The sequence below is a fragment of the Saccostrea echinata genome, unplaced genomic scaffold (assembly GCF_033153115.1).
Source record: "Saccostrea echinata isolate AGI-Se365-2 ecotype Australia unplaced genomic scaffold, CSIRO_AGI_Sech_v1 ptg000030l, whole genome shotgun sequence".
Lineage (NCBI taxonomy): Eukaryota > Metazoa > Mollusca > Bivalvia > Ostreida > Ostreidae > Saccostrea > Saccostrea echinata.
The window spans coordinates 29730877-29757710 of NW_026889779.1; the positions used below are offsets into that span (position 1 = coordinate 29730877).

Genomic DNA, 26834 nt, shown 5'->3' on the forward strand with positions numbered 1-26834 from the left:
ATAAACATGATAATTATTGTTATATATATTCTTCAACAAGTATGAATAGCTGTTATAACTAGGGCCTTAATTAATATTATAATTTGTTATACCTTTAAAAATTTGTTCTTATATAAATCTATACCAGTGTACACTCAAAATGTCTAACATTTCCAAGGTTTTATGAGCAATCATAAAAAAATCTATGTTGAACCGCAAAGTGAGATATTGAACCTGTCGATGAGATCATTGGACTGCTTACATATTACAGTATGCGCGGGATTAGTTAAATCTCATTTGCATTCGTTGGTGTTCGAAAGTTACGGAATTGATAGAGTTTTACCTCAGTGCTGGTAAAGGAAATTTACATCATGGAAGCCACTACAAAATACATGTATGTCAAACAAAAAAAGAAAGTAAAAGATATAACAAAACATTTATTGACCATGTTCTCGGGGTAAAATGCAATTTGCTGACCCCTTGAACCAAACTGTTTCCCTTCGGCCTAATGGCATCAGGCAAACAGTTTGGTTCTTGGGTCCGACAAAACACATGTTGCCCTCGAACCCAGTTAGTAAATGTGTATTATTATTGGAAAATCTCAAAAATGTCACTCAGTTAAATTGCAAAAGAAATTTGGAAATATATTTATACGTAAAAGTTTGAATTATTTCTGTGATAAGACTGCAGGATTGATTTGTGTTTTGTTTATTGCCCCTTCAAATTTCTTTTAGTCATATTTATTATGCCACCACTTGCTGGTGGAGGCCTGCAAATATAGACCTGTACTTGACACTTATGGCCTTTGGGAAGTGAGGGATCTTTTTCATGCCAGCACCTTCTGTGACACAGAACCTCGATTCATACGGTTCCATCTGAGGAACCTATCTCCACATCCAGCTGTGGGATTTGAACCTGCGACGTAAGGATCAGCTTCTTACTGACACTTTGATTGATTGTATGTTGTTTTACACCTTACTTGAGAATTTTTCTCTCGTATAGAGACATTACCACATACTGGTGAAGGGCTTCAAACATAGACCTTAATACTTGGCACTAAGGCCCATTGAGTAGTGAGGGTTCTTTATTGTCCCAACATCTACTGTGAGGTTTTTAAGGTCTCATCTGAAAAACCTTTGACTTTCATTCTAATGCTTGGCGCTTGGTGAAGGAACCTTCATTACCTGTATGTTTATGTCTTAGGTTTGACACAGCAAATGAGAATCAAGTCCAGGCCTCCTGATTACAAAATGAATACCCTACAACTAGGCTACCATTACAGATAATGAACTAGATTAATTACCATGTAAAACATTGTTTAGTAAAAAATTAGTTCTTGAAATTAGAATATAGAATTTTTTATGATTTGGGTATGTAAACTTAGAGTGGTATTTGGGTTATACAGTAAAACCCGCTTACTGCGAACAGACTTAAATAAGGAATTGAAGCATATAGTGAAGTGATTTTCATTCCCTGTGGTTTTAAAACATACTGAAAACTAAACTGAAAAATGAATACATTTATAATGAATCAAAATTATTTGTCCCTGGCACTTATAAGCATGTTTTACTGTAATGACAAAATAATGGGGATTTGTTTTCACAGTGGCTGTATATTGTGAATAATTTAATAAGTCGATAGCAACTTTTCAGTTTTAAACTAATCTCGTTCAAGCAGATGCTCGTCTGTCTCCGTAAACTCCAACGAGCAGGAGTTTATGGAGACAGTCGAGCATCTGCTTGAATGAGACTAGTTTTACACATGCTATCTACATGATCTTAGTGGTAATTTTTAAAAAAAAAAATATGTATACTGGTATATTATTTAAAAAGTACATATTATACAAAAAATACCGACTAACTGGTTATGAAAATCATAACCCGTCATCCCATACTAAACCGGTTACTATATTTCTGACTGATTAGATGGTTACCCAGTTGACCATTGCCATCCCTAATAAATTTTCTACATGTATAAGTTATGTGCATTTCCTTTGTGAAATCATGAAAAAAAAACTCCTAATTAATATCCCTATTTATAATATATTTTGTAATTACATCCTCAAAATTGACTGCATGTAAACATCTATTTAATAGAGTACTTTTTACAAATAATACACGGAAAATGTGACAGTATCTTTGAACACTGTTTGATGGTTTCATTAGGGGTGTCAATGAATATTCGAGTATTCGACTATCATTCAATCATATTGACTATCGACTAAAATTTGTTAAGTCGGTTGTGAGTTTAAAATTTGCTACTCTTAAATTCAATGTAAAACAAGAGGCCCATGGGCCACATCGCTCACCTGAGCACATTGGCTAGGAAAAAAAAGCAAAAATCAGTACAGTATTTAAAAGTTTACAAGGAGGGGGGTGTTGAATTTTAAACTACTTGATGATGCTTTCATATCAATATAACAAATGGCTTTGTTGTTCTTGAGCAGCAGATTTTTTTCCCATATATTCATTTGTAAAAATTTGATCCCCCATTGTGGCCCCACCCTACCCCCAGGGGTCCTCAATTGAACAAATTTCAATCTACACTACCCAAAGATGCCTCCATATCAATTTGACTAATCATGGCTTTTCTGTTCTTGAGAAAAAGACTTATATATTCCTCTGTAAACTTTGATCACCTATTGTGGACCCAACCTATCCCCGGGGTAATGATTTGAACAAGCTTGAAGAAGATTTTTAAAGATATTTTCCTATATATTTCTATGTAAAACTTGGATCCCCCATTGTGACTCCACCCTACCCCTGGGGGTCATGATTTGAACAAACTTGAATCTACACTACCCGAGGATGCTTCCATAAAAATATGAACAATCATGGCTTTGCTGTTCTTAAGAAGAAGATTTTTAAAGATATTTTCCTAAATATTTCTATGTAAAACTTGGATCCCCCATTGTGGCCCCACACTACCCCCGGGGGTCAGGATTTGAACAAACTTGAATCTACACTACCTGAGGATGCTTCCATATACCGTAAGTCTTGGGGTATATGTCGATGGGGTATATAGGTCGAAAGGCTCATTTTCAGCCGTAATTTTTTAAAAATCCTTAGATAGGACGATTTGGAAGATAGGACGAGGCTTTGTTTATCGACTTTCTAGAGATTCTTACTTAGAAACTACGTATCACAACATGTAAAGGTCTTTTAAATTAACTTAACCCGTGATATTAACGTATGAAGAAAATAAACTGGTATTTTTATGAGTAGAGCATTTTAATAGACAAGTGTTTTATACAAACATAGTTAAAACTTCCTTGAATTGTGATATAACGCATTTTCTCCAACTTGCCTGTTCAACGCCATCGTTGTTTAACTCTGTCGTTAAACACATAAATACGGTAGTATACAACAGCTATAATTAGGGAAATACCCGAAATCAAACAATAATCATTTCCATTTTAGAACATCGTGGACACATTCTTTTATTCCGACATTATTTACCGGGGTACAATATTAAGTGCGATGACCGCCATTTTTATAGTTCTTGTCCAGGGATTTGCTAAAACACGCAAATGACTATTATATGTAACAGTGAGCAATTGAAATTAATCATATTAACATGCTATAATTTCGCTTGAGATATTGTTGTAAAAAATAAATTAATTGAGAGTACATTCGCAATTTAACAGTCATCAGAAATTTCACAGTTTTGTTTGTTCAATGATGTATAGCACTAATACCCCTTTAACGGCACGTGGATTTGTTAATCATGCCCCGCAGGTGTTTAAACCAACAGGTGTTAACACCTTTGTGTACACAGTGTATATCCCTCTATCTGTCAGACAATTAGAATTCTATTAGAAGCCAATCTTCGTATAATTCGGTGTACCCCTTGGGATATAAAACAAAATAGTTATGACTAGCGGTATATTTGGTAAATAATTTAAGGGATTTACTGGCAACAATTTATTTCACACATTTTACATTTAAATAAATATCACAAGACAATGAAAAAATATTTAGGTATACTATTTCAATTAATCGTTACAAATAAATGGTAAAAAAAATACAATTGCGATTGTGAAAACTCCTCCATATTTTAAACTTTGATACGGTTGCGGTTTTATTATTAGTAAACGATTGCGACTTCCAACTTCACAAGATGGACACGGCATGTTGTAAATATACTTTGAGACATTATTGATCATAAATAAGTTTTTTTGTACATCGACGGATATTTAATGGAACTTATTTTGTAAGAAATCAATGGAATAAATATTTAATTCTTTACTGTTTATTATTTTTTCCTCGGTAAATAATTTTAAAAAATACGAAAATAGCACACATTTGCTTTAAAATTGACGTAAATTTTACTGATTTTGGGGCATTTTTCGTAAACTTGGGCCTTAGATAGGTCGATTCGTTAAATAGGACGACCCCAGCGGTTCTGAGGAAAAAAGTATCGTCCTATCTTCCAAAACTTACGGTAAATATGACCAATCTTGGCTTTACTGTTCTTAAGAAGAAGATTTTTAAAGATATTTTCCTATATATATCTATGTAAAACTTGGATCCCCCATTGTGGCCCCACCCTACCTCCGGGGGTCATGATTTGAACAAACTTGAATCTACACTACCTGAGGATGTTTCCACATAAGTTTCATCTTTCCTGGCCCAGTGGTTCTTGAGAAGAAGATTTTTAAATGATGCCATTATTTTTTCACTGAAAGAGGGCGTGGCCCTTCATTTGAAAAAACTTGAATCCCCTTTACCCAAGGATGCTTTGTGGCAAGTTTGGTTGAATTTGGCCCAGTGGTTCTTGAGAAGAAGATGAAAATGTGAAAAGTTTACAACAACAACAATGACAATGACAACAACGACGACAGACAACGGACAAATTTTGATCAGAAAAGCTCACTTGAGCCTATGGCTCAGGTGAGCTAAAAAAATGGATCTACTCAGTTCATTTATTAATGTATCAGTGTTCAAACTCAGGGAAAGGCTTAACCAGTCATTGTTAATTGTTCAAAGGAATTTTGTTGTTCAACAAACATGCATTGTCATACTTTAAAAGATGTCGGATCCAAATTGTAAAGTTTCAACCTTCAATTTCGTAAGATCTCAGATCTCATATAATGGAACTACCAATTAATGAAGAATAATAAAACTTTATAAATACATGTAAACTGGGGAATGGTTATGAGCATAATTCAAAGGTGTTTCTTTCTGATATTAATATCAATCATTTTTAAATTGTACTGATTGAATGCAAAAAATCTCATAATTAAAATTTTGTTTTTATAAGTGTTACACTTTAATTGTTTAACAATCACGGGTCACTGACAAGACACATTCAAATGGCTTCAGGTAAGAAATCAATAACGGGTACATGTACTAGCAGCAGGAAAAGAAAGGATAAATATGAGCATTTGATGTTCTGTATATAGATAAAACGTGCAGTCAGTGATTTTTTTAGAACTGACTTGGGGCCGAAATTCGGCCCCAGTCCCAATTGAAAATATGCCTGTATTTTCCCAAAATGTAATGAAAGTGTGATCAAATTTAGTTTGTTTATTGCATGTTTTTCAACCAGGTTTTGTTGTTCAGGTGGCAGGGGATAGTTTCGTACTAAAGACCCGGTCAAATTTCTTAAAGAATGAGATATACCCTGTTTGATGTGATATTTTATGTAGAAAAATGATTAGAATAATTATGGGACACATTTGCAGTGTAGCAAAGTGCTTGCTGAAATAAATGATGTGCAACATGTAGGTGTCACTATGACGCTTATATACAGAGTTGTAAATGCGAACCTTAGACACATGGTCAGTTGCAGAGGAAATTCAGCTGAAAAGCAGTAGGCCTTAGAAGAAGGTGTGTATCTCAGAGGGAACGTGAATGGCCCCATATCAATTGGTGAATTTTCATTAGGGCATGCATTGATTTACAGACCACTGGGTGTTTTATCCTGCTCGCTCGGGCCTGGGGGTGGGTTGTATGGGTACGACTGAGGCCCAAATCTTGGAAAAACAAGCCAAAATTTGGGGAGACCCCAGGTGTATTTTTGGTACATGTGCACTCTACTAGGCAGATTACATGTAATTTGTTGACATAATTTGTGAGCCATGGGCATATGAAGTGTAATTAATTAGCCCCTGGAAAACTGTCCCCATGTACATGTTTTTATGGATCGCATGTATATGTTTACCCCCTCGGCACATGTTTGGCATTTAAAAAAAACTATCTGAAAACACCAATTTCAGAAATATGTAATTTAGTCTAATTCTTCTCTAAATAAGTTTATTGATATATTCCATTTTCAAAACTCACCATATTTCTTTTATTTGACTCTTATTCATTTAGGTAGAGAGACCTAAACACAAGGGGGGTAAACCTTTCCCAGTACACATTTTCAAAGAGTTCGAAGCATCAGCATAACAAATCTTAACAGAGTAAGGCAATTTTTGTCTGAGAAAAATTTATTTGTTTGAAAATAATAGTTTGGGCACAGTCACATATATTTTATCAAATTTTGATGCAATCACTTAGTATTAATTAAAATTAAAGGGGCTCAGTTATTGCGATATCACTGAAATTACAAATTATAAACTTACTCTTTTTTACATGTATTTTCACTAAATATCATTATTTTGAGAAAAGAATGAGTCAGTATGCAAATATATCAGTTCACAGAACCACATTTATTCAAAGAGTTGCTGTGCTTTAATTTTTTTTCAAATTAGACCCATCTTACTATTGATAATTACATAAAAAAAATACCCCCCTCCCCTTCATTTTCCCCCTCATTTGTCTTCTATAATGTGATAGAACTTAAACTTTTTATTATTTTCATATAGATTATATATTTTTCTTTAAATTATAACAAAACAGATGGTCTTTTTGCATATTTAATGAACAAAATATCAGAAATATGTACATTTTCATGAAATTATTGGATTCTACTAAACACCTGAAATTTACTCACAGATGCCAAGTAAGGACAGGATGATCACTTTAATTATTCAGGGGAATCAAATCCATGTATTTGATCACTCAGATACATTGAAATTGAATGGAAATATACTCAGAAAAAGGACAGTCAGTAAAATCAGATTTCCACAGTATATTTTCTATAGAATCAGGTAATGGTTGGAGGGGTAGGGTAGATAATAGCTGCAATAATGTAGCCCTCTCCCTTTTTTTAGCTCACCTAAGCCGAAGGCTCAAGTGAGCTTTTCTGATCAAAATTTGTCCGTTGTCTGTCATCGGCGTCGTTGTTCACATTTTCATCTTCTTCTCCAGAACTACTGGGCCAATTTCAATCAAACTTGGCACAAAGTATCCTTGGGTGAAGGGGTTTCAAGTTTGTTCAAATGAAGGGCCACGCCCTCCTCCAAGGGTAGATAATTACGAAATAGCAAAAAATTAACGGCATTATTGAAAAATCTTCTTCTCAAGAACCAGTGGGCCAGGAAAGATGAAACTCATGTGGAATTATTGTCAGGTAGTGTAGATTCAAGTTTGTTCAAATCATGACCCCCGGGGATAGGGTGGGGCCACAATGGACAATCAAAGTTTTACATAGGAATATATAGGAAAAATCTTAAAAAATCTTCTTCTAAAGAACGGCAAAGCTATGATTGGTCATATTTATTTGGAAGCATCCTCAGGTGGTGTAGATTCAAGTTTGTACAAATCATGACCCCCGGGGGTAGGGTGGGGCCACATTGGACAATCAAAGTTTTACATAGGAATATATAGGAAAAATCTTCAAAAATCTTCTTCTCAAGAACAGCAAAGCTATGATTGGTCATATTTATGTGGAAGCATCCTCAGGTGGTGTAGATTCAAGTTTGTTCAAATCATGACCCCCAGGGGTAGGGTGGGGCCAAAATGGACGATCAATGTTTAACATGGGTGTACATAGGAAAAATCTTCAAAAATCATCTTCTCAAGAACAGCAAAGCTATGATTGGTCATATTTATGTGGAAGCATCCTCAGGTGGTGTAGATTCAAGTTTGTTCAAATCATGACCCCCGGGGGTAGGGTGGGCCCACATTGGACGATCAAAGTTTTACATAGGAATATATAGGAAAAATCTTCAAAAATCTTCTTCTCAAGAACAGCAAAGCTATGATTGGTCATATTTATATGGAAGCATCCTCAGGTGGTGTAGATTCAAGTTTGTTCAAATCACGACCCCCAGGGGTAGGGTTGGGCCAAAATGGACGATCAATGTTTAACATGCGTGTACATAGGAAAATTTTTAAAAAATCTCTCAAGAACAGCAAAGCTATGATTGGTCATATTTATGTGGAAGCATCCTCAGGTGGTGTAGATTCAAGTTTGTTCAAATCATGACCCCGGGGGTAGGGTGGGCCCACATTGGACGATCAAAGTTTTATATAGGAATATATAGGAAAAATCTTCAAAAATCTTCTTCTCAAGAACAGCAAAGCTATGATTGGTCATATTTATGTGGAAGCATCCTCAGGTGGTGTAGATTCAAGTTTGTTCAAATCATGACCCCCAGGGGTAGGGTGGGGCCAAAATGGACGATCAATGTTTAACATGGGTGTACATAGGAAAAATCTTCAAAAATCATCTTCTCAAGAACAGCAAAGCTATGATTGGTCATATTTATGTGGAAGCATCCTCAGGTGGTGTAGATTCAAGTTTGTTCAAATTATGACCCCCGGGGGTAGGGTGGGGCCACAATGGACGATCAAAGTTTTACATAGGAATATATAGGAAAAATCTTCAAAAATCTTCTTCTCAAGAACAGCAAAGCTATGATTGGTCATATTTATGTGGAAGCATCCTCAGTTGGTGTAGATTCAAGTTGTTCAAATCATGACCCCGGGGGGTAGGGTGGGGCCACAACGAACAATCAAAGTTTTACATAGGAATATATAGGAAAAATCTTTAAAAATCTCAAGAACAGCAAAGCCACGGTTTGTCATATTTATACGGAAGCATCCTCAGATAGTGTAGATTCAAGTTTGTTCAAATCATGACCCCCCCCCCCCCCCTTTCCCTTTTTAGGGGTAGGTTGGGACCACTTATGCATTTAAGCTTTTCAGTACTAAACTGATTTTTCCTTTTTTCCTAGCCACAGTGCTCAGGTGAGCGATGTGGCCCTTGGGCATCTTGTTTTTTTGGGGGGGGGGGGGGGGGGGGGAGAGGGCTACAACTCCTTAGGATCTCCGTAATGGTGCAAGTGCGGGAGTGATTCACTCCCGCACGGATTTCGGATTGAATTATCAGTAAATGGCTATTTAATTAACATTTCTTACCTGAACTCCAAAAATGTAGTTATGCAAAACATAAATCAATCCAAACATACACAGAACAATCCATATATCGGTTATTTTTCGTGTATGTCAACATCACAACTTGAATTTATCCGCCATGTTTACTGACCTTGATCGATTTTATTTTGGGACAGCCAATGAGACTAGAGATCTCTAGGGAGCGGATCTCTGTAGGAATTACCTTATTTTAGGCATAAATATCGCTGTTTACGAAAAAAATGTCACATGGAATAGTTTTATTTATCAATATTTAGTGATGCCATACAGCACAATCATTTAGTAACCCCGAAAATCTACTTTACAAAGTAATTTATAATTTTCAAGTGCAAGTCTCAGAGCATCACGCGAGAACTGTCATGGCTTCGGATGAGAGCGACTGGTAAACAAGCATATTTATTTTATCTGGTTTTCGCGTTTAACGGGCTATGTTGTTGACAGTGAATAAAAATTTCGCCTTTTTAGAAGTAAGTTGAATGTAAAAACATTTTATTTTGCCTGCAGTCGCCCGTATTTAAAAAAGATATTTGCACCATTACAGACATGCTGTGGAATTGTAGCCCTCTCCAGAAAATATCAGATAAAAAAAAAAAAAATCAGAGAGGGCTACATTATTGCAGCTAGGTAGATAACTGCAATTTTCAGGACACTTCTTCTTGAACCTTTAATGCAAGAGGGGTTTTTGTATATTACAATAAATATCCTGAAAAAAAGATTAGGTTTTCTTTTTGCAAACAAGCTATAGATATATAAATTCAAGCAATTAAGAGGTAAAATGGGATTTCTCAAAACATCAAAAATAGGAGAGTATGTGTTTCATGTGAGTACATTTCATGAAGGCATGCAATTCTTATTGAATTTTTTATATGTAGCTGCATTTGAAATTGATCAAAGTTACCATTAAACACTGTTTTGATAAGAAATAGATTCTTTTGGATTGTAGGAGTTGGTCATTTTTGAAGTAACACAAAGAATATGGGGTTAAGGTGGTTGACCGACAATTGGTGGGGTCACTTATTTGCCTCTAACTTTTTTATTTTTCATTGAAATAAGACATATTTATTATATTTTTACTCAGAATTGATTGCACTTTCTAAATATGGAAAGTTATTTTAATTAAAAAGCAAACTTTGAAAGTTAAAGGTGGAAGGGGATAGTTTCGTACTAAAGACCCGGTCAAATTTCTTAAAAAATTGAGATATCCCCTGTTTGATGTGATATTTTATGTAGAAAAATGATTAGAATAATTATGGGACACATTTGCAGTGTAGCAAAGTGCTTGCTGAAAAAAATGATGTGCAACTTGTAGGTGTCACTATGACGCTTATCATATACAGAGTTGTAAATGCGAACCTAAGACACGTGGTCAGTTGCAGAGAAAATTCAGCTGAAAAGCAGTAGGCCTTAGAAGAAGGTGTGTATCTCAGAGGGAAGATGAATGGCCCCATATCAATTGGTGAATTTTCATTAGGGCATGCATTGATTTACAGACTACTGGGTGTTTTATCCTGCTCGCTCGGGCCTGGGGATGGGTTGTATGGGTACGACTGAGGCCCAAATCTTGGAAAAACAAGCCAAAATTTGGGGAGACCCCAGGTGCATTTTTGGTACATGTGCACTCTACTAGGCAGATTACATGTAATTTGTTGACATAATTTGTGAGCCATGGGCATATGAAGTGTAATTAATTAGCCCCTGGAAAACTGTCCCCATGTACATGTTTTTATGGATCACATATTGTATATGTGTACCCCCTCGGCACATGTTTGGCATTAAAAAAAACTATCCTCTGCCACCTCAGCCAAGTTGGATTTCTTCATTATTAGATAATTCATACCACTATTGTTCTTGATGCAAGTAATTAGATAATCCATACCAAGAATAGTCTTGATTAGTTATAACAATTGTTTGTTAAAGTAATACAAAGACAAAAACAAAGCTTTTTGACAATGCTTTTTAAGTGATTGGGCTTTCTGGGAGATTCCCAATTTAGCCTACTTGATGCTGAAATTCCCAATTCTGAGGGCCCCAGCCCCCAGTCCCAAAGTACTGAAAAAAAAACACTGGCAGTAAATATTATATTTGAAATCAAATACATTTGTTATTTATTACTACGAAAATGTTAATGATTCAATAATTTGTTGTATAATGGTTATAATGTAGTTTAAATATTGTACAGGCTAGCAGTCTCTTAAAGACAAAAAGGAAAATGACATGAAAAATTAATTTAAATTTCAACGAGTACTCGACTTTCATTTGACTAAAGCCTCTGACTGTGCGACTTAGCTGTCCGAGTAAAATTAACGTCGCTATTTATCATTTATAAGTTGTACAGTTTTTTTTTTTTAATTTTAAATGAGAAATTTCAATTTCTTTTGGATAGGTGTGACTGCCATCTGATAACTGAAATTTGATACCAAGCATGACCATATTTGCCAGAAGAGCATCTGTTTGGAGATGACGAAGAATAAGCAGCATAGTGAAATTTAAACAGTCACACAAGGATAAAAGTCCTTCCATCTAGGATTATGGACACATCAGGCCTTAATACATTAAGAACTTGTAATATTTGTATTTTTACAAAAACATTTAGAGAGAACTGCTATTTTGGCATATACAGCAACAAATGTTAACATATGTGCATATTTCAAATGACTTCAGTGCTAAGGACATGTACATGAACGAGGATTGTTAGAAAAGTTTGCGGACACATTGATTTAAGGAAAATTTACTGTGCACTTTGAAAAATTACCTGTCTGAAGAAATAATTTTTTCATAGCTCGGTGCTCTCCAAGACTTTCAATGACATTGCAATTCTCAACTTTGTGTTTTCGCATTGATCATCTATAATTAGTGATGAAACAGTCATAACCCCTCTAATTTAATTCAAAATTTTGCGACACACCCTCTTTGAATATTGTAGCGACATGTAAAATATCATTAATTTTTTTGCACTACAACAGTGCAATTTTTTATTTCAAGAAATTGGTCTGATTTCAATATAGCTTTGATTACAAATAGACAACTCTAAGATACATAATTCTTTTTATCTTTTTAGCTCTTGTGAGCCAAAGGCTCAAAGAGCTAATGCTATGGCCATTTGTGCAGTGTATGTAAACTTTTTAGCTCACCTGAGCTGAAAGCTTAAGTGAGATTTTCTGATCACCAGTTGTCTGTCGTCTGTCCGTCTGTCTGTCTGTCCGTCTGTAAACTTTTCATATTTTTGTCTTCTTCTCAAGAACCACTTAGCCAAATTTAACCAAAGCTGGTACACAGCATCCTTGGGTGAAGGGGAGTTTGTTAAAATGAAGGACCAACCCCCTTTACAAGGGGAGATAATCAAGAGAAGACAAAAATAGGGTGGGGTCATTAAAAAATCTTCTCAAGAACCACAGGGCCAGAAAAGCTGAAAGTTATGTGGAAGCATCCTGGGGTAGTGTAGATTCTAAATTCTTCAAATCATGGCCCCCAGGGGTAGGGTGGGGCCACAATAGGGAATCGAAGTTTTACATTGAAATATATAGGCAAAATCTTTAAAAATCTTCTTCTCAAGAATCAGTGGGCCAGAAAAACTGAAACATATGTGGAATCATCCTGGGGTAGTGTAGATTCTAATTTTTCAAATCATGGCCCCCGGGGGTAGGGTGGGGCCGCAATAAGTATTACAAGGGAGGGCGGGTCTGGTGAAGAACAGCAGGGCCAAAGTAACTCAGGTGAGCATTGTGGCCCATGGGCCTCTTGTTAGAATATGGGCCATAACTCAAGAACCCCTTGGCCAATTATTGTCAAATTTGTCACAGTGTATCTATGGCCCAAGGGCTCCCGTTTATAGTAAACTTAGGGTTGTGACCCTTAAACAAGGGGAGATAATTAGGTAAATAAAACCAAAAGTACTGGTTGCTAAAAAATCGTCTTCTCAAGAACCACTGGGCAGATTATCACCAAACTTTCACAAAAGGATGAGGATATATTGTAGATTAAAATTTGCACAGGGAATCACTCTGGGACAAAGGGCTTGGTCTCAAGGTCACTTCAAAAATTGACCAAAAATTACATTTATTAAAATGTTGATATTTTGCTTACTATAAGGACTAGGATCATCAAATCTTGTCAGTTGATGCATCTAAGGACCTCGTATCATGTTGACTCAAAAGCAGTTCATGGTTACCTACTTTTTAAATTTTGCAGCCATTCATTTTCAAAATGATTTAGAGGCATATTTTGAACAGTTTCAGGCCTATTATCATCAAACTTTTTCAGTTGACAAATGACAGAATGAGACCACTATTCTTTAAATTTGCTTGTTGTGTCTTAGGCTCATAATTCACATTATATCTACTGCAATCAACTTCAATGGATTCAAATATTTTTAATGAATTCTTATTTAAAAAATTTACTTGAATATATGTGTAATATACATGTACATGTAAAAGATTATTTTAACATGTTATGAAAATTTAAATATATGTGTCTTTTTCCCCCCTTGTAAAACATTTGAATAAATGAACCCAAGAAGTACAGTAAAACCATTTTTTCTCAATTTCAACTGGACCAAGATTAAACATCAAGATATCCAATGACTCCAGATAACCATGCAGGCAGGGTTAGAAACTCCCTAAAATTACAACTTGCAAATAATTGCGAGTACCAAGAAAGTGAACTCGCAATTTTATAAGACTACTCGCAATTTTCATATTAAATTTATATAAATTAAATACATGTAACTTAAGGAAAAAGTAACTACTGTACAATACACAAAATACAACTACAGTGTGACTTTTATTTAAATTACTGATTTAAATCAAAAGCATTGTGTTCTGTCATATTATATAATTTTGCAACAGTTTCAATGCAAAAAAAATCAACTCGCAAGTTTTTGCGAGTTACCTAATTTTTAACTCGCAATTTGGGAATTCTAACTCGCGTTTTGCGAGTTGTATATAGTGAATTTCGAACCCTGGCAGGGTAAAAAACTTAAAGAATAAGGGGTTGGGAGTACCAACTCACTTCACCATATAAATGGTACATGTATTTAGATATCGGTTTTTGAGATAATGAAGTTTAACTTTTAAGTTAAAGGCTAAAAAAGATGTTATGTTAAAATTTTCCACAAGTGACACCGTGTCTTACTGAAATCATCCCTGTGCATTTCTTGTAAGAGTATTTTTCTACTTACTGATTGTCAAAGAATGGATATCCTCAATCAGTAACACATTTGGATTACTTACTATGTAGTTATGCTATGTAAATGTTTTGTCAAGCAATTATTATGACAGTGATGTAGCAAAACACTGATGATTCTGTAGTATGACACGTGTTACTAACATGATTGCATCAAAGATGATAGATGAATAGAAAAGTCTAGAAATTAAAAATCAAAAGTCAAAGTTCAAGAAATGAGGGTCTTGGAGTATCAGTGTTTTGGATACAATTTCAGGAGTACTGTTGGAGAGAGTACAGTTGAATTATATATCCTCATGCTCACTCCAGATTCAGAGTTCCGGAGATGAGGTCTCTTGATATTTGGGTCAAAGAAGAAAGAGAATGTTAGCAAAGTTGACAATCTAAACAGAAACATGTAACCTTTAGGTGGAAATTAAACAAATATTTATCCTTTTATTACGACGTCAACTTACAAGCTAAGAAGGAAGACCCACTCGTTGCTTTGCAACGAGCTTTGCTCTAGTTATTCTTTTTTTTTCTTCTCCTTTCTAGACGCCAACTTTGAGACCTCATATCTCGCTCATTTCTCAACGGATTTTGCTCAAATTTGCAGAGTTTATAGACGTTACAAAACTCTATCAGAATGCTGTCAAACAGTTCAAAAAGTCACTTCCGCTTTTGAGTTATTGCCCTTTAAATGAAAATTTATTAGGCTTCATTTCCAGACAAAGGCTCCGAGACTACAAAAGCTGGAGCAGAAATTCTACCGAATTTAGATAATAGAAGGATTGAAGTTGTGCACATCGGTTTTTGTTTTTCGATTTCTGTATTCAAAATGGCGCTAATTAGGGGTCAAAATTTAGAACGCCTAAAAGAGCGAAAATTTAGACATATTTTCCTTTGTATCTTTAAAACTAAACATATTTTGATAAGACATGTAGAATAAAAGTTGTGCACAATTGCAAGGCCTTTCATTTGACATCACTAAAAAGGGGCTGGCCCCTCAAATTAGGGATCTGGAGCCCTTTAAAGTTTTTGCTTTATAACTCAAAAACGGTAAATATTTCGAAATGGCTGTCGTTGAAAAAGTTGTTCTTTAACATCTTATTGATTTCATGAAAACGTTATTTTGTTCGAGTCTTGTGTTTTAAATGCGCCAGAAGCTTGACCCATATACAGGTAACTGTTTTCATTCAGCAAGTAAACGAGAGCTCTTCATGCGTGTAACTAAAATAAACTTACTATAAATAATAAATCTGGCTACATTAGATGCTAATATTCTTTAGAATAAGGTTCTTGAAGTGTTTTGTGCTTTATTTTCAAGTTATTTTTTGACAACTTTTCGTTTTATTTCATTTTTTTCAAAGTCGAATAAACCAGTCTACTAAAAAAAGGGGAAAAAAGATAACCTTTTCTTCTTATCATATAAAAACAAACAATATACTGAGAAAATAAAACATAACTTTGAAGCATAGACTATTTACAGCCATTAAGTGTGCGCCTTTTACATTCACCTTGTATGTTTACAATTATGTAACACCTCCCTCGATAGCGCGTGGCAAAGGAGGTCACCGGGGATCAATCGGCGTGTGTGATCCAGCGACCTAGTCATACACAAAACAAATCATAGAATGGCCATTCCAAATTCATTTTGTAAACTAAGTCATGAGTGGATAAATATCTTTGATTAAATCGCTAGTGTATTTTATTTAATATTTTATTCGCTGAATTACAGAAAAGTTGCATAGTTATTTTTATAAACAATTTATTTCTCGATATCGAGTTAATTGTCTGTTTTATTCATAATAAAATTCAAAATATGTAACCTTAATTAATTCCTACTAGTAATGGATCTTTTGAAACTTAAATGTACATGTATGTAATCTAATATACGTTCTTTTGTCGACGCCCTTAAAATGTACAACTGTATATATACAAAGCGCCCCAAATATATGCATATCGAGCGTATGGAAATACAAAATCCCACATTCACACGCGCCTCCAAAATATGTAGAATGAGACATACATGCGTAACTGTATTTGAATATTACAAATTTATTAGACACCTAACCTTGAACAAATTATTTTTTTCTACTAAACTTATTATTGTATGCGAACAAAATGATAAACATGTAATTATTTATAGGTTCCCATTATTTTTTTTTGAAAATCAGAACACATTTATCAGCTCTCTTAAGGTTTTACAGATACATACAATGTACACGCATGCAAGTACAGAACATGCACGTTTTATAAGTGCATATGCAAGAGCACCCCAAATATAAGCATATCAAGCGTTTGAAATTCAGAAAAATTCTAAATCCCAAGTCTTTTTTTCCCATTATCTTTGCAATAAAATATCGGTTAAACTGAAATGATTTTATTGATTTACAGCATATATTAAAGTCAATTATAGGTCCGCTGAGTTGATCATGAGTTGTTTTCATAACGGGTAGTCCTCCTGGCCAGTCATCGTCACGGTTTGTAACATCGTAATTACACAGGTAAATACTAAGATGTCAATCCATATATCTTCCATAAGAAATGAATTACCGGGAGATGTCTCGTTTTCTCTGATCATATATTAATTGACAGCGTTTATGAACAGCTGTTAAAACACAGGCCTTTGTAAACCGGTAAATCACAAAAAAGAAAAATCCGAGACAAAAAACAGAAAATATAAATGTCTCTGGAAATAACATTGCTTTTAGAAAACTAAATTAAATTAATGTCCGCCGATTTTTGAATTAATCTGAACATTCATTGATGTGTACCTGTACAAGCAGTGTGTATATTTTTATGAAGCCTTCGTCCAAATGAACAATATAATAATCTTGAATGAATTAACTAACCCATCAGTACACACACATTCGCCTACACCTGAAATCTAATCAAAATCAGATCTTTTTTACGGCCCGAAATTCTGATAGTCGCTGTATTTCTAATCTGATTGACTATACATGTACAGTACAGGCAACGCGGATCCCGTATTTCCCGCGCCCCGTCGCGGTATAAACACAACGCGGGATTTGGCCAGGTGAGACAAGTAAACCGCGTTCCCTCCGCGGGAAATTCATCACCTACCTGTCCCCGCCGCGGTTAAATCATCGATCACCTAGTATCGTAAACAAACGGGAGTTATCTCCCCGAACAGGAATTTTGCGAAATTCCCTCTTTAAAAAAAAACAAATTAAAATCCCGCAGTGTATGTATATTTATGAAAGTATTTTCTTTTATTTCGCAAAAGGTGAAAATAATGAATGAACACAAAAAAAAATTGTAAAGCAGAATATATTTAATCGTTTTTTTTTTTTATTTTATTTATTATTATTATTTTTGTTAAGTTATATATCAATACTAAAGCGACATCTTTTTTTAAATAGTATCAAGAAAACTATTTATAAGCTGAGTCATTTGAGAGTTTAACGTGACAAATTTTAATGTCGGAAATATAAGTTCTAATAACTTCTCTTTTCAAATTATATGCGAACTGCAATGTTACATACACGTGCTAAACAATAGTCAATGCGAGTTCCGATTAACAGTTTTCAGCATTCCTATGAGGAAAAAAATATATCTATATACTGTTTTTTTTTTGTTTTTTTTTTTTTTACCAAATTTAAAACAATATAATTCATTTGAATAATTTCACTTTACTGTATTAATGTGCAAGCATTTCCCTGAAATTGTCGAATGACCGGAAAGCTGTAATATTCGATGGTGAACGTTATAAAAGATATCAATAAAATATAACAATTTTTTCCCCTCGATATTTACTTCTTTTGTAAACAGTGGTTTGTTTTTAATTTAAACATTTCTCCAATTACAGAAGATGGAATGTGCATGGTGATGAACTTCACAAAACAATTAAAACGGGGGGGGGGGGGGGTATATCACCAAAACTTATTATTCTCAATAATACTCAAGAAAAAAATCAATGCCAAGTTTACTTGAATATATTCTGTTTCTTTGTGCATTAAGTATTAGTCGCGATCATTTCCTGTGTATAGGGATTAGCAGAGCAAGAGCAGGAAACGGCATGCCCTAGGGGTTTCACACCTGTCCTAGAGTACCTGTGGTAAATTTCTCTGCATGTGCAAGGCATTGTCTAGCCATACAACACACCTGTCCCTTCAACGTTTCATTATTTCTTCATTTTCAAATGTAACTACAACCATGAAAGTTACGCGAGTCAATATATACTTTTTTATCACCAAAACTTATTATTCTCAATAATACTCAAGAAAAAAATCAATGCCAAGTTTACTTGAATATATTCTGTTTCTTTGTGCATTAAGTATTAGTCGCGATCATTTCCTGTGTATAGGGATTAGCAGAGCAAGAGCAGGAAACGGCATGCCCTAGGGGTTTCACACCTGTCCTAGAGTACCTGTGGTAAATTTCTCTGCATGTGCAAGGCATTGTCTAGCCATACAACACACCTGTCCCTTCAACGTTTCATTATTTCTTCATTTTCAAATGTAACTACAACCATGAAAGTTACGCGAGTCAATATATACTTTTTTTTTACCCTGAGTGTATATTAAAAGGAAAAAGATCAATCATACTTTTAAAATAAATTAATAGAGTTTAAATGAAATAAAATAGATCAAATCAAATTATGTTTTATTACTTTTTTTTAAATGCCGACGGGCTTGGTATTTATGTTTCTGTTTAATATATGTGCATGTATTATGCAAGTAGAATGTAAAATTTAAAAAAAACGTACAGAATGTTACGGCACGTGCAACGTTTTTCCTTCGGTCAGTTTATTGATTTATCGAGTCCATCGATTAAAACAAAATATTCATGATAGAATTTCAATGAAATGAATTGCTTCTGGATTATTTTTTTTCCAGTTTCAATATGTCGTTTCTGTGAACAGATAATATACCGTAGCCGATTTATCAGTTTATTATCCAGTTGTGGACTTTGACTAATTCTACGATCAAGTTTCTGAAAAACACCGAAATAGTGACAGCCACAGACACTATTTAAGGTCTTCCGTTTAAATAGTACATGTACGATTAAAGACAAAAATATCTACCGAAACAAGATCATCGTCGCAAGCCACGGTTTTTGTGTCCATTCTATTTCCACAAACCCGTGGCTGCCTCCTACCAAATTCTCTCGTTCTCGCGACTGAATCATTGAAGATTTACCCTGACCAATGAAATCACTCTGTAGCAATTTTTGGTACGCTTAAATGGCGGCGCCCATAATGAAATCATGTTTGCTATGCGTGGCAGATTTATTGAAAAAAATACGATAGATCCTGAAGAACAGATGTGAGTAACGTATATTCTAAAATACTTACAAGGTTTTACATTAAAATACAGGGTTTCAAATGTAGAGGTTGTGTGAGAACGCTGAATAGCGTTACTCGTTAAGAAAGGAAATTCGAACCGAAGTTGATGTACAGCTCGTGGTTATGGTTACATCCAAATACAAGATAGACATCATTTTCATTGGTTCTGACTTGAAGCGTCAAATGTTATTCAATTGGTTGAATTATGTTATTAATATTCATGAGAACGAGAGAAATTTGAAGGAGGCAGCCACGGGTTTGTGGAAATAGAATGGACACAAAACCCGTGGCTTGCGACGATGAAACAAGATATAATAACATATTTTGGTGACATGTGGTAGGTACATGTATATGATATTTTAGGCCCGATATCCAAGAGGGGTCCAGTGTTAACAAATGGAAGTGACTTACCTTCTCTATTTCATAATACCGCGGGTATGATTTTTTAATAAAACGTTAATTCTATGTTATTTTTATGGATTTTTCATATGGAATACATTGTAAATGTGTATTAGAAGATTAATTTATGGAAAAAGACGAATAAAAATATTCTTGGACCCCGGGGTGTATATTGGGGGGGGGGGGGGGGGGGTCCTGTCCACAAGCACCGGTCTCTTCCAAAGGATCGATCTCCACGTTTTACTACTTATCCAAACTGGGCATAAAACATTCTCAATGAATTTTTTAATCATTATGCTGAACCTAACAAATTATTCCGACTCGCTGTATGATCTGAAAAAAACATGGCTGAACTTATCCGTTCAGAAACTCACAGACTGGTATTGCTTTTAACCAGTGTGTGTTATGGCCTTGATGCAAGGTCATTTGGTCGAGTCTAGGTCACTGACAGAGAAACTGTAATTTCGCTACCGTATTTGTACTAGTGAAACATTGCTGGTATCATGCAGAGTGTGACATGGCCTTGACTCAAGTTCAAGGTCACTAAGGATAAGATGTTTTGACTGTATGTATGGACTAAAAGAACATGACGTGTCACTGTGAACTTTTCAAGTCGGTAACATACAGATTGGGTTTTATGACGAGAGTGTGTCATGGTTTGATGCAAGGCATTTGGAATGTTCAAGGTCACGTACATTCCTTTACAGTTTTTCCTAGCGAAATATTGTAAGTTGCTTCCCCTTACAAGATTGCTTACATGTATAACTTTAGAATGTGGCATGACCTTGACTCAAGGTCACTTCTTCCTTCCGCAGCTCCAATGGAAGACCTATTCGTTGCTTTGCAACGAGCTCGCTCTAGTTTTCAATTAATTTTTTAGATAATTAATTGTCTCATACTAAATTTAATCCTTTGAGAATTACTTCCAATTATTATAGTTTGCCAATTATGAAATTTGAAGTGGCCAATTCTGATTATTGAAATGGTGATAAATCATCTCCTGCTGCCTATTATTGAAAATCTCTGTACTGGTATGAGAATCATTTATGAATTGATTTTTTTTAAAATCTTCTTTTTTTTGACAGATATTTGCCAACCTTACAGACTTTGAGTTCCTTTATATAGATTTGTTCCTGCTTACCTCACTCAGTGTTACCTGTAAGTCGTTTATACAGAAGTAATACTAACATTAAAAATCCAGTCAATTTTGATATTCAATTGACAGCTTATTTTCTTCTGTATGTTAAGTTCATCAGAATTAAATTTCAGAATGTAATAAATGTAATTCAAAAATGCCCAGTTAAGGGAAATACAATTTTGCTAGAAATTAACTCACTTTTTCCTGGATTAATTTGTAGGTAAACCTGTTTTTTTTATTATTAAGCCATAAAACCCTTGTAACATGATACTACATTGTAATTACAGTTGGATATACTAATGCCTATGACAAGCTGTCTAAGGACCCACCCCTGGTCAGCCTTTTTAGTGTCTCCCCTGTTTTGTCCATTATTCTACATATGGTGGTCCAAACTGCTGCTCAAGTTTTCTGCTATTTTCATGTAATGGAACAGCCATGGTATGTTCAAATATGTAACTGCAGCTCTTGAAAAATTGATACATCAAATATTTAAAAATTACATCTTTCTTTATGCATGTATTACTGTTTTCATATTAATAAAACTTTGAGTAAAAGTAAAGGAAAGAATTCTTTCCATCACAGCTTCCAACACAATAATTGTTGTCCAACAAACATTTGTAAATTTTGGTATACTCTGTCCACAAGTTGGGCAAAACTAGTGTTCTGGAGTCTAACTGCAGTGATAATTATGTAGTCTGTTTTGGACTTGTTGATCCCCCCTTTTTGTACATGATGTATTTATCTTTTCCAATGTGTTTGTTACATTTGATGACAGGTTTGTCAAATACCATCAAAATGAGGATGATGATTACACAAGCTATGAGAACATGGCTGTTTTTGTCGTGTCCATGTATCAGTACATCACGCTGGCAGTTGTGTTCTCTAAGGGAAAACCTTATCGAAAAACCGTATTCTCAAACTGTAAGTCTGAAAAATATATGATTTGTAAAACAATATTAATGATTCAAAACCATCAAGAATATACTAGTTGTAAAGATGACAAATGACTGAATTATTTTTTCAGATTTTTTTTTGGCCAATCTGGCCATATGCATCGGTATGTCTTTGTGGCTGACTATCTATCCGACTGATGATGTAGCTGAATTCTTTGAACTGAAGCCAGCTCCTTCAATTCCATACAGATGTATCTACCTAGGAATTGCAGCCATCAACTTTTTCTTGGATTATCTTGTAGAGGTAATTGTATTTCTACAAGTAGGATCAATTTGTCCAAGTAGACCCAGGTTTATTTAATAGCCTTATGTATGTAGTAAAATGCATTTTTTCCTGTAAATTGGAACAAATAATCATGTCCAAGTGCATGATGTAAATTACTTATTTTGAATCCGCATAAATCATTTTCTTTTCATTTGTGTTAAAAAATATTATTTAAATTTTCATTTCATTTATTGTTGCAGACATTCATCATTGAAAGCTATTTTGTGCAAGAGCGTTTGCAGTGCTGGATCGAGGACATTTTCTCCACCTCCAAGTATCAGTACGAAATTTTGGAGGAGGAAATCACCAGAGACAAGTCCTGGCCCAACATATCCTCAGCAGAATCACTGGCCCAGGCCTTCGAGCGACTAGACAGTCAGCAAGCTCGTGACTTTGATCAGAGCAGTCTCCTTAGTAGCTTACTGGACTCAGCTAGCGAGACTCAGAGTATCCGATCACTACGATCATTGGAGGTAGACACTTCTCATAACGATCCTGTGTTTCAGCGAGAGACCTCCAATGTCAGTGATGGTTTCTATATGGACATTGATGATGAATCACAGTTAATTAAGCAAGACCCTTCTCAAGGGGTGGATAATCCTGCACTAGATATCGAAGGTGAAGTGTCCAATACAGGTGGATTATAACCATAACCACCCATCACACACACAAAACTAGTGCAATGTGATGCAATTACAACATAATTAGTGACCATTCATTAGTACACCGATAATAAAGTTCAGCATGATGCTCAGTTTATGACCATCCATCAAATACAAATAAAAGTGCAGCATATCAGTGATCACACAGTCATACTTATTTTTGTATTTTTAATAATTCAGTACTTTTGTATTATCTCTCTCTTTTTTGGCATGTTTTTGCTATAAACAGGAAAGTTGAATATTATGAATTTGGTACAAATTATAACATATCCCATGACTGTATCAAGCATTCTCGTACCTACATGTAATTTGGGTCATCTGTTCTCCATTATGGTTCTCCATTCATTTTCAGTTATTTTTTTCAAAACTGGATAATCCAATTTTATCTATTTTCAAAATACTCATCTTCCGAAGGGCGGTATGGAATTTCCAATCCCTCTGTTTGCTTTTCCTTGTCCTGAGGTCATATCTTTGACATTATGAAGTGTAAAGAACCATTAAACATTGTCAGTTGAACATTGCATCTTGGGGAGAAGTCGTGTGTCTCAATTAACTATAACATTGGTCATGAAGGCTTCATTTGGAATTTTATGGCTATAAATAGTCAAATCTTAGTATGACTTGGATCATATCTTTCACAATGTGAAGCCTAGGACCATCAAACTTCTTCAGTTTCTGCATCATGGGGGAAGGTTTGTGGCAACTGAAAAGTAGATCAGAGTTCCCTCATTTTAGAATCTTATGGCTCTGCATATTCAAATAGTGCCTTGCACATTTCTTGCATACTGCATGGCCCAGGACTATCAAGGGAAGTTGTGTTGTAACCCACAAGTATGGCATTTTGTCTGGCATAGGACAATCAAATTTGGTCAGTTATGCATGGGGGAGGGGGAGATGTTCTATTGCAACACAAAAAGTAGAGATGAGCAGTTAGTCTTCTTCAAAAATTGTGAAATTCGGGTCCCATGGGTTGAGGATTCAGTTCTCAGGGTGAGGCTAAGTTTGTTTTTTAGCTCTACTGGTCAGAGACCAGAAGAGCTTATGCGATAGTAAGGTGTCCGTCGTCCGTCCGTCTGTCTGTCTGTCTGTCTGTAAACAATTATTCAAAACGCTACTCCTCCTACAGTTTTGGTCCGATTTCAATATAACTTGGCACACAAGTAGACTACACTAAGATACATAATTTAGTGCATCGGTTTTTGATTTCGATGGACGGTGTTGCCATGGTTACTAAAAATAGAAATTTCTGTGAAATTCATTTAAAACGCTACTCCTCCTACAGTTTTGGTCTGATTTCAATATAACTTGGCACACAAGTAGACTACACTAAGATACATAATTTAGTTCATCGGTTTTTGATTTCGATGGACGGTGTTGCCATGGTTACTAAAAATAGAAATTTCTGTGAAATTCCTTTAAAACGCTACTCCTCCTACAGTTTTGGTCCGATTTCAATATAACTTGGCACACAAGTAGACTACACTAAGATACATAATGTAGTTCATCGGTTTTTGATTTTGATGGACGGTGTTGCCATGGTTACTAAAAATAGAAATTTCTGTGAAATTCCTTTAAAACGCTACTCCTCCTACAGTTTTGGTCCAATTTCAATATAACTTGGCACACAAGTAGACTACACTAAGATACATAATTTAGTGCATCGGTTTTTTGATTTCAATGGACGGTGTTGCCATGGTTACTAAAAATAGAAATTTCTGTGAAATTCCTTTAAAACGCTACTTCTCCTACAGTTTTGGTCCGATTTTAATATAACTTGGCTTACAAGTAGATTACACTAAGATACATAATTTATTGCATCGGTTTTTGAATTCAATGGACGGTGTTGCCATAGTTACTAAAAATAGAAATTTCTGTGAAATTCCTTTAAAACACTACTCCTGCTACAGTTTTAGTCTGCTTTTAATATAATTAGGCATACAAGAAGACTATACTAAGATACATAATTTATTGCATTGGTTTTTGAATTCGATGAACAGTGTTTCCATGGTTACTTAAAATAGAAATTTTTGTGAAATTCCCATTAAACGTTACTCCTCCTACAATTTTGGTCTGATTTCAATCTAATTTGGCACACAGTTAGAATACACTACGATACATAATATGTATTTCTGTTTTTTTTATTTGGGTGAATGGTGTTGTCATGGTTACTAAAAATAGAAATTTCCCTGAAATACTTTCAAAACGCTACTCCTCCTACAGTTTTCATTTGATTTCAGTATAACTTGGCACAGAAGTAGACTACATTAAGATACATAATTCTATTTATTGTTGCCTGTTGCAATGTTTCAAATCCAAGTGCTACTTTTCTTTTGTTATACAAACAGACCAGTAGAGCTACAGTCTCATCAGAGACTTCTGGTTTGCATATACAGTTGAACTTCGGTATCTCGAACACAGATATCTCGAATACCATGGATATGTTGAAGTTATTAAGAAGTCCTAACCACGTATTTCTTAAGGATTTTACCCTCGATATCTCGAACCCTCAGATATCTCAAAGTTTTATCTCGGTCCCATCGAGTTCGAGATAACGAGGTTTGACTGTATTCATTTTAACTTTAAAAACCTTCATCTAGCAGACATTTTTAAGGCATTTCAATACATGTACATCTATAATGGATGGTTTCTAGACTCCTTATTTTAAAAATCAATTACTCCTGAAAAAAATCTTTTTTCATTATACTTCTGAAAATGTAGAATGTGAACTGTTTAAACTGTCATGTCAAATAGAGGCCACTGATGAAGTGGAGTTTGTTTTAAGCTTGTGAAACTTAAGTATGTGATACTCAGGTGACCTAATGGGTGTCTTGTTAATTATTTATTCCTTAAACTCTTATTTTAACCAAACCAAAAATATGATAACTAGTGGTATATATCTAACTTAATGAAATATTCACTATTGTATTGACAATAAATTCTTTGTTTTACATGACTTTGCAGTCCTTGTTTTTAAGAACAATAGGTTTTCAACTATCTGACAGGTAGATATAAGAAATAAATATTTTATTTGTTCAACTAGATGTGTGATACATATGCATCCACCTACATTCATTTTTAATTATTGAAAGTCCAAGTAAGTGACAATAACTATTATGTGTGTGTGGAACAAAAATAAAATATTGCTGCTTTTGTTTTTGTTCTACAACCACTTTAAAAATAAAAGTCTGGAAAAACAGTTAATTAGATAAAAAAAAAAATCAAAGTCCTTGTGCAAGCCCTATTTTTTCTCCTCCAAAAATTATTACCATTGTTAACATTTTTGAAACAAGATGTGTTTGTGAAATACTGATGCCCCCTATGGCAACTTATAGCAAAGGTTAAACTTTCTCAAATGCAAATCAAATATGCTGGTACCCAAAGTAAGGACTTGTCTCAAGGAATATACCTGTGAAATATGAAAGCCCTAGCAGCAACCATTGAATAGATATGTAGAAGGTTAAAGTTTTTCAAAAGTAAGTCAAACATTAAGGTCAAGGTCAAATGGTCAAAATTAATGGTGCCCAAGGAAAGGCAGTTGTCTCTGCATTTTTGCAAAAGTGATGGACAACAATTGTAGCCTTGTTGTTCTTTTTGTCCCCTGCTTTTGCTAAAGTGAGGGGACATTGAATCTCACTTGTCAGTCTGTTTGTCACAAAAACTTTAACCTTGGTCATAACTTTTGAATGAGAAGAGATAGG

General features: G+C 34.8%; 1 protein-coding gene across 1 annotated transcript in view; it reads left to right on the plus strand.

The window, feature by feature from the left end:
• Positions 1-26089, plus strand: part of LOC133197666 (polyamine-transporting ATPase 13A3-like) — a 48763-nt gene extending 22674 nt beyond the window's left edge. Inside the window, exons 27-31 of the mRNA XM_061333795.1 lie at positions 21204-21276; positions 21544-21694; positions 22032-22177; positions 22281-22453; positions 22675-26089. Coding sequence (XP_061189779.1) covers positions 21204-21276; positions 21544-21694; positions 22032-22177; positions 22281-22453; positions 22675-23121 — 990 coding nt within the window. The 3' untranslated portion in view covers positions 23122-26089. The remainder of the gene's footprint in view (positions 1-21203; positions 21277-21543; positions 21695-22031; positions 22178-22280; positions 22454-22674) is intronic.
• Positions 26090-26834: the final 745 nt, after the last annotated feature.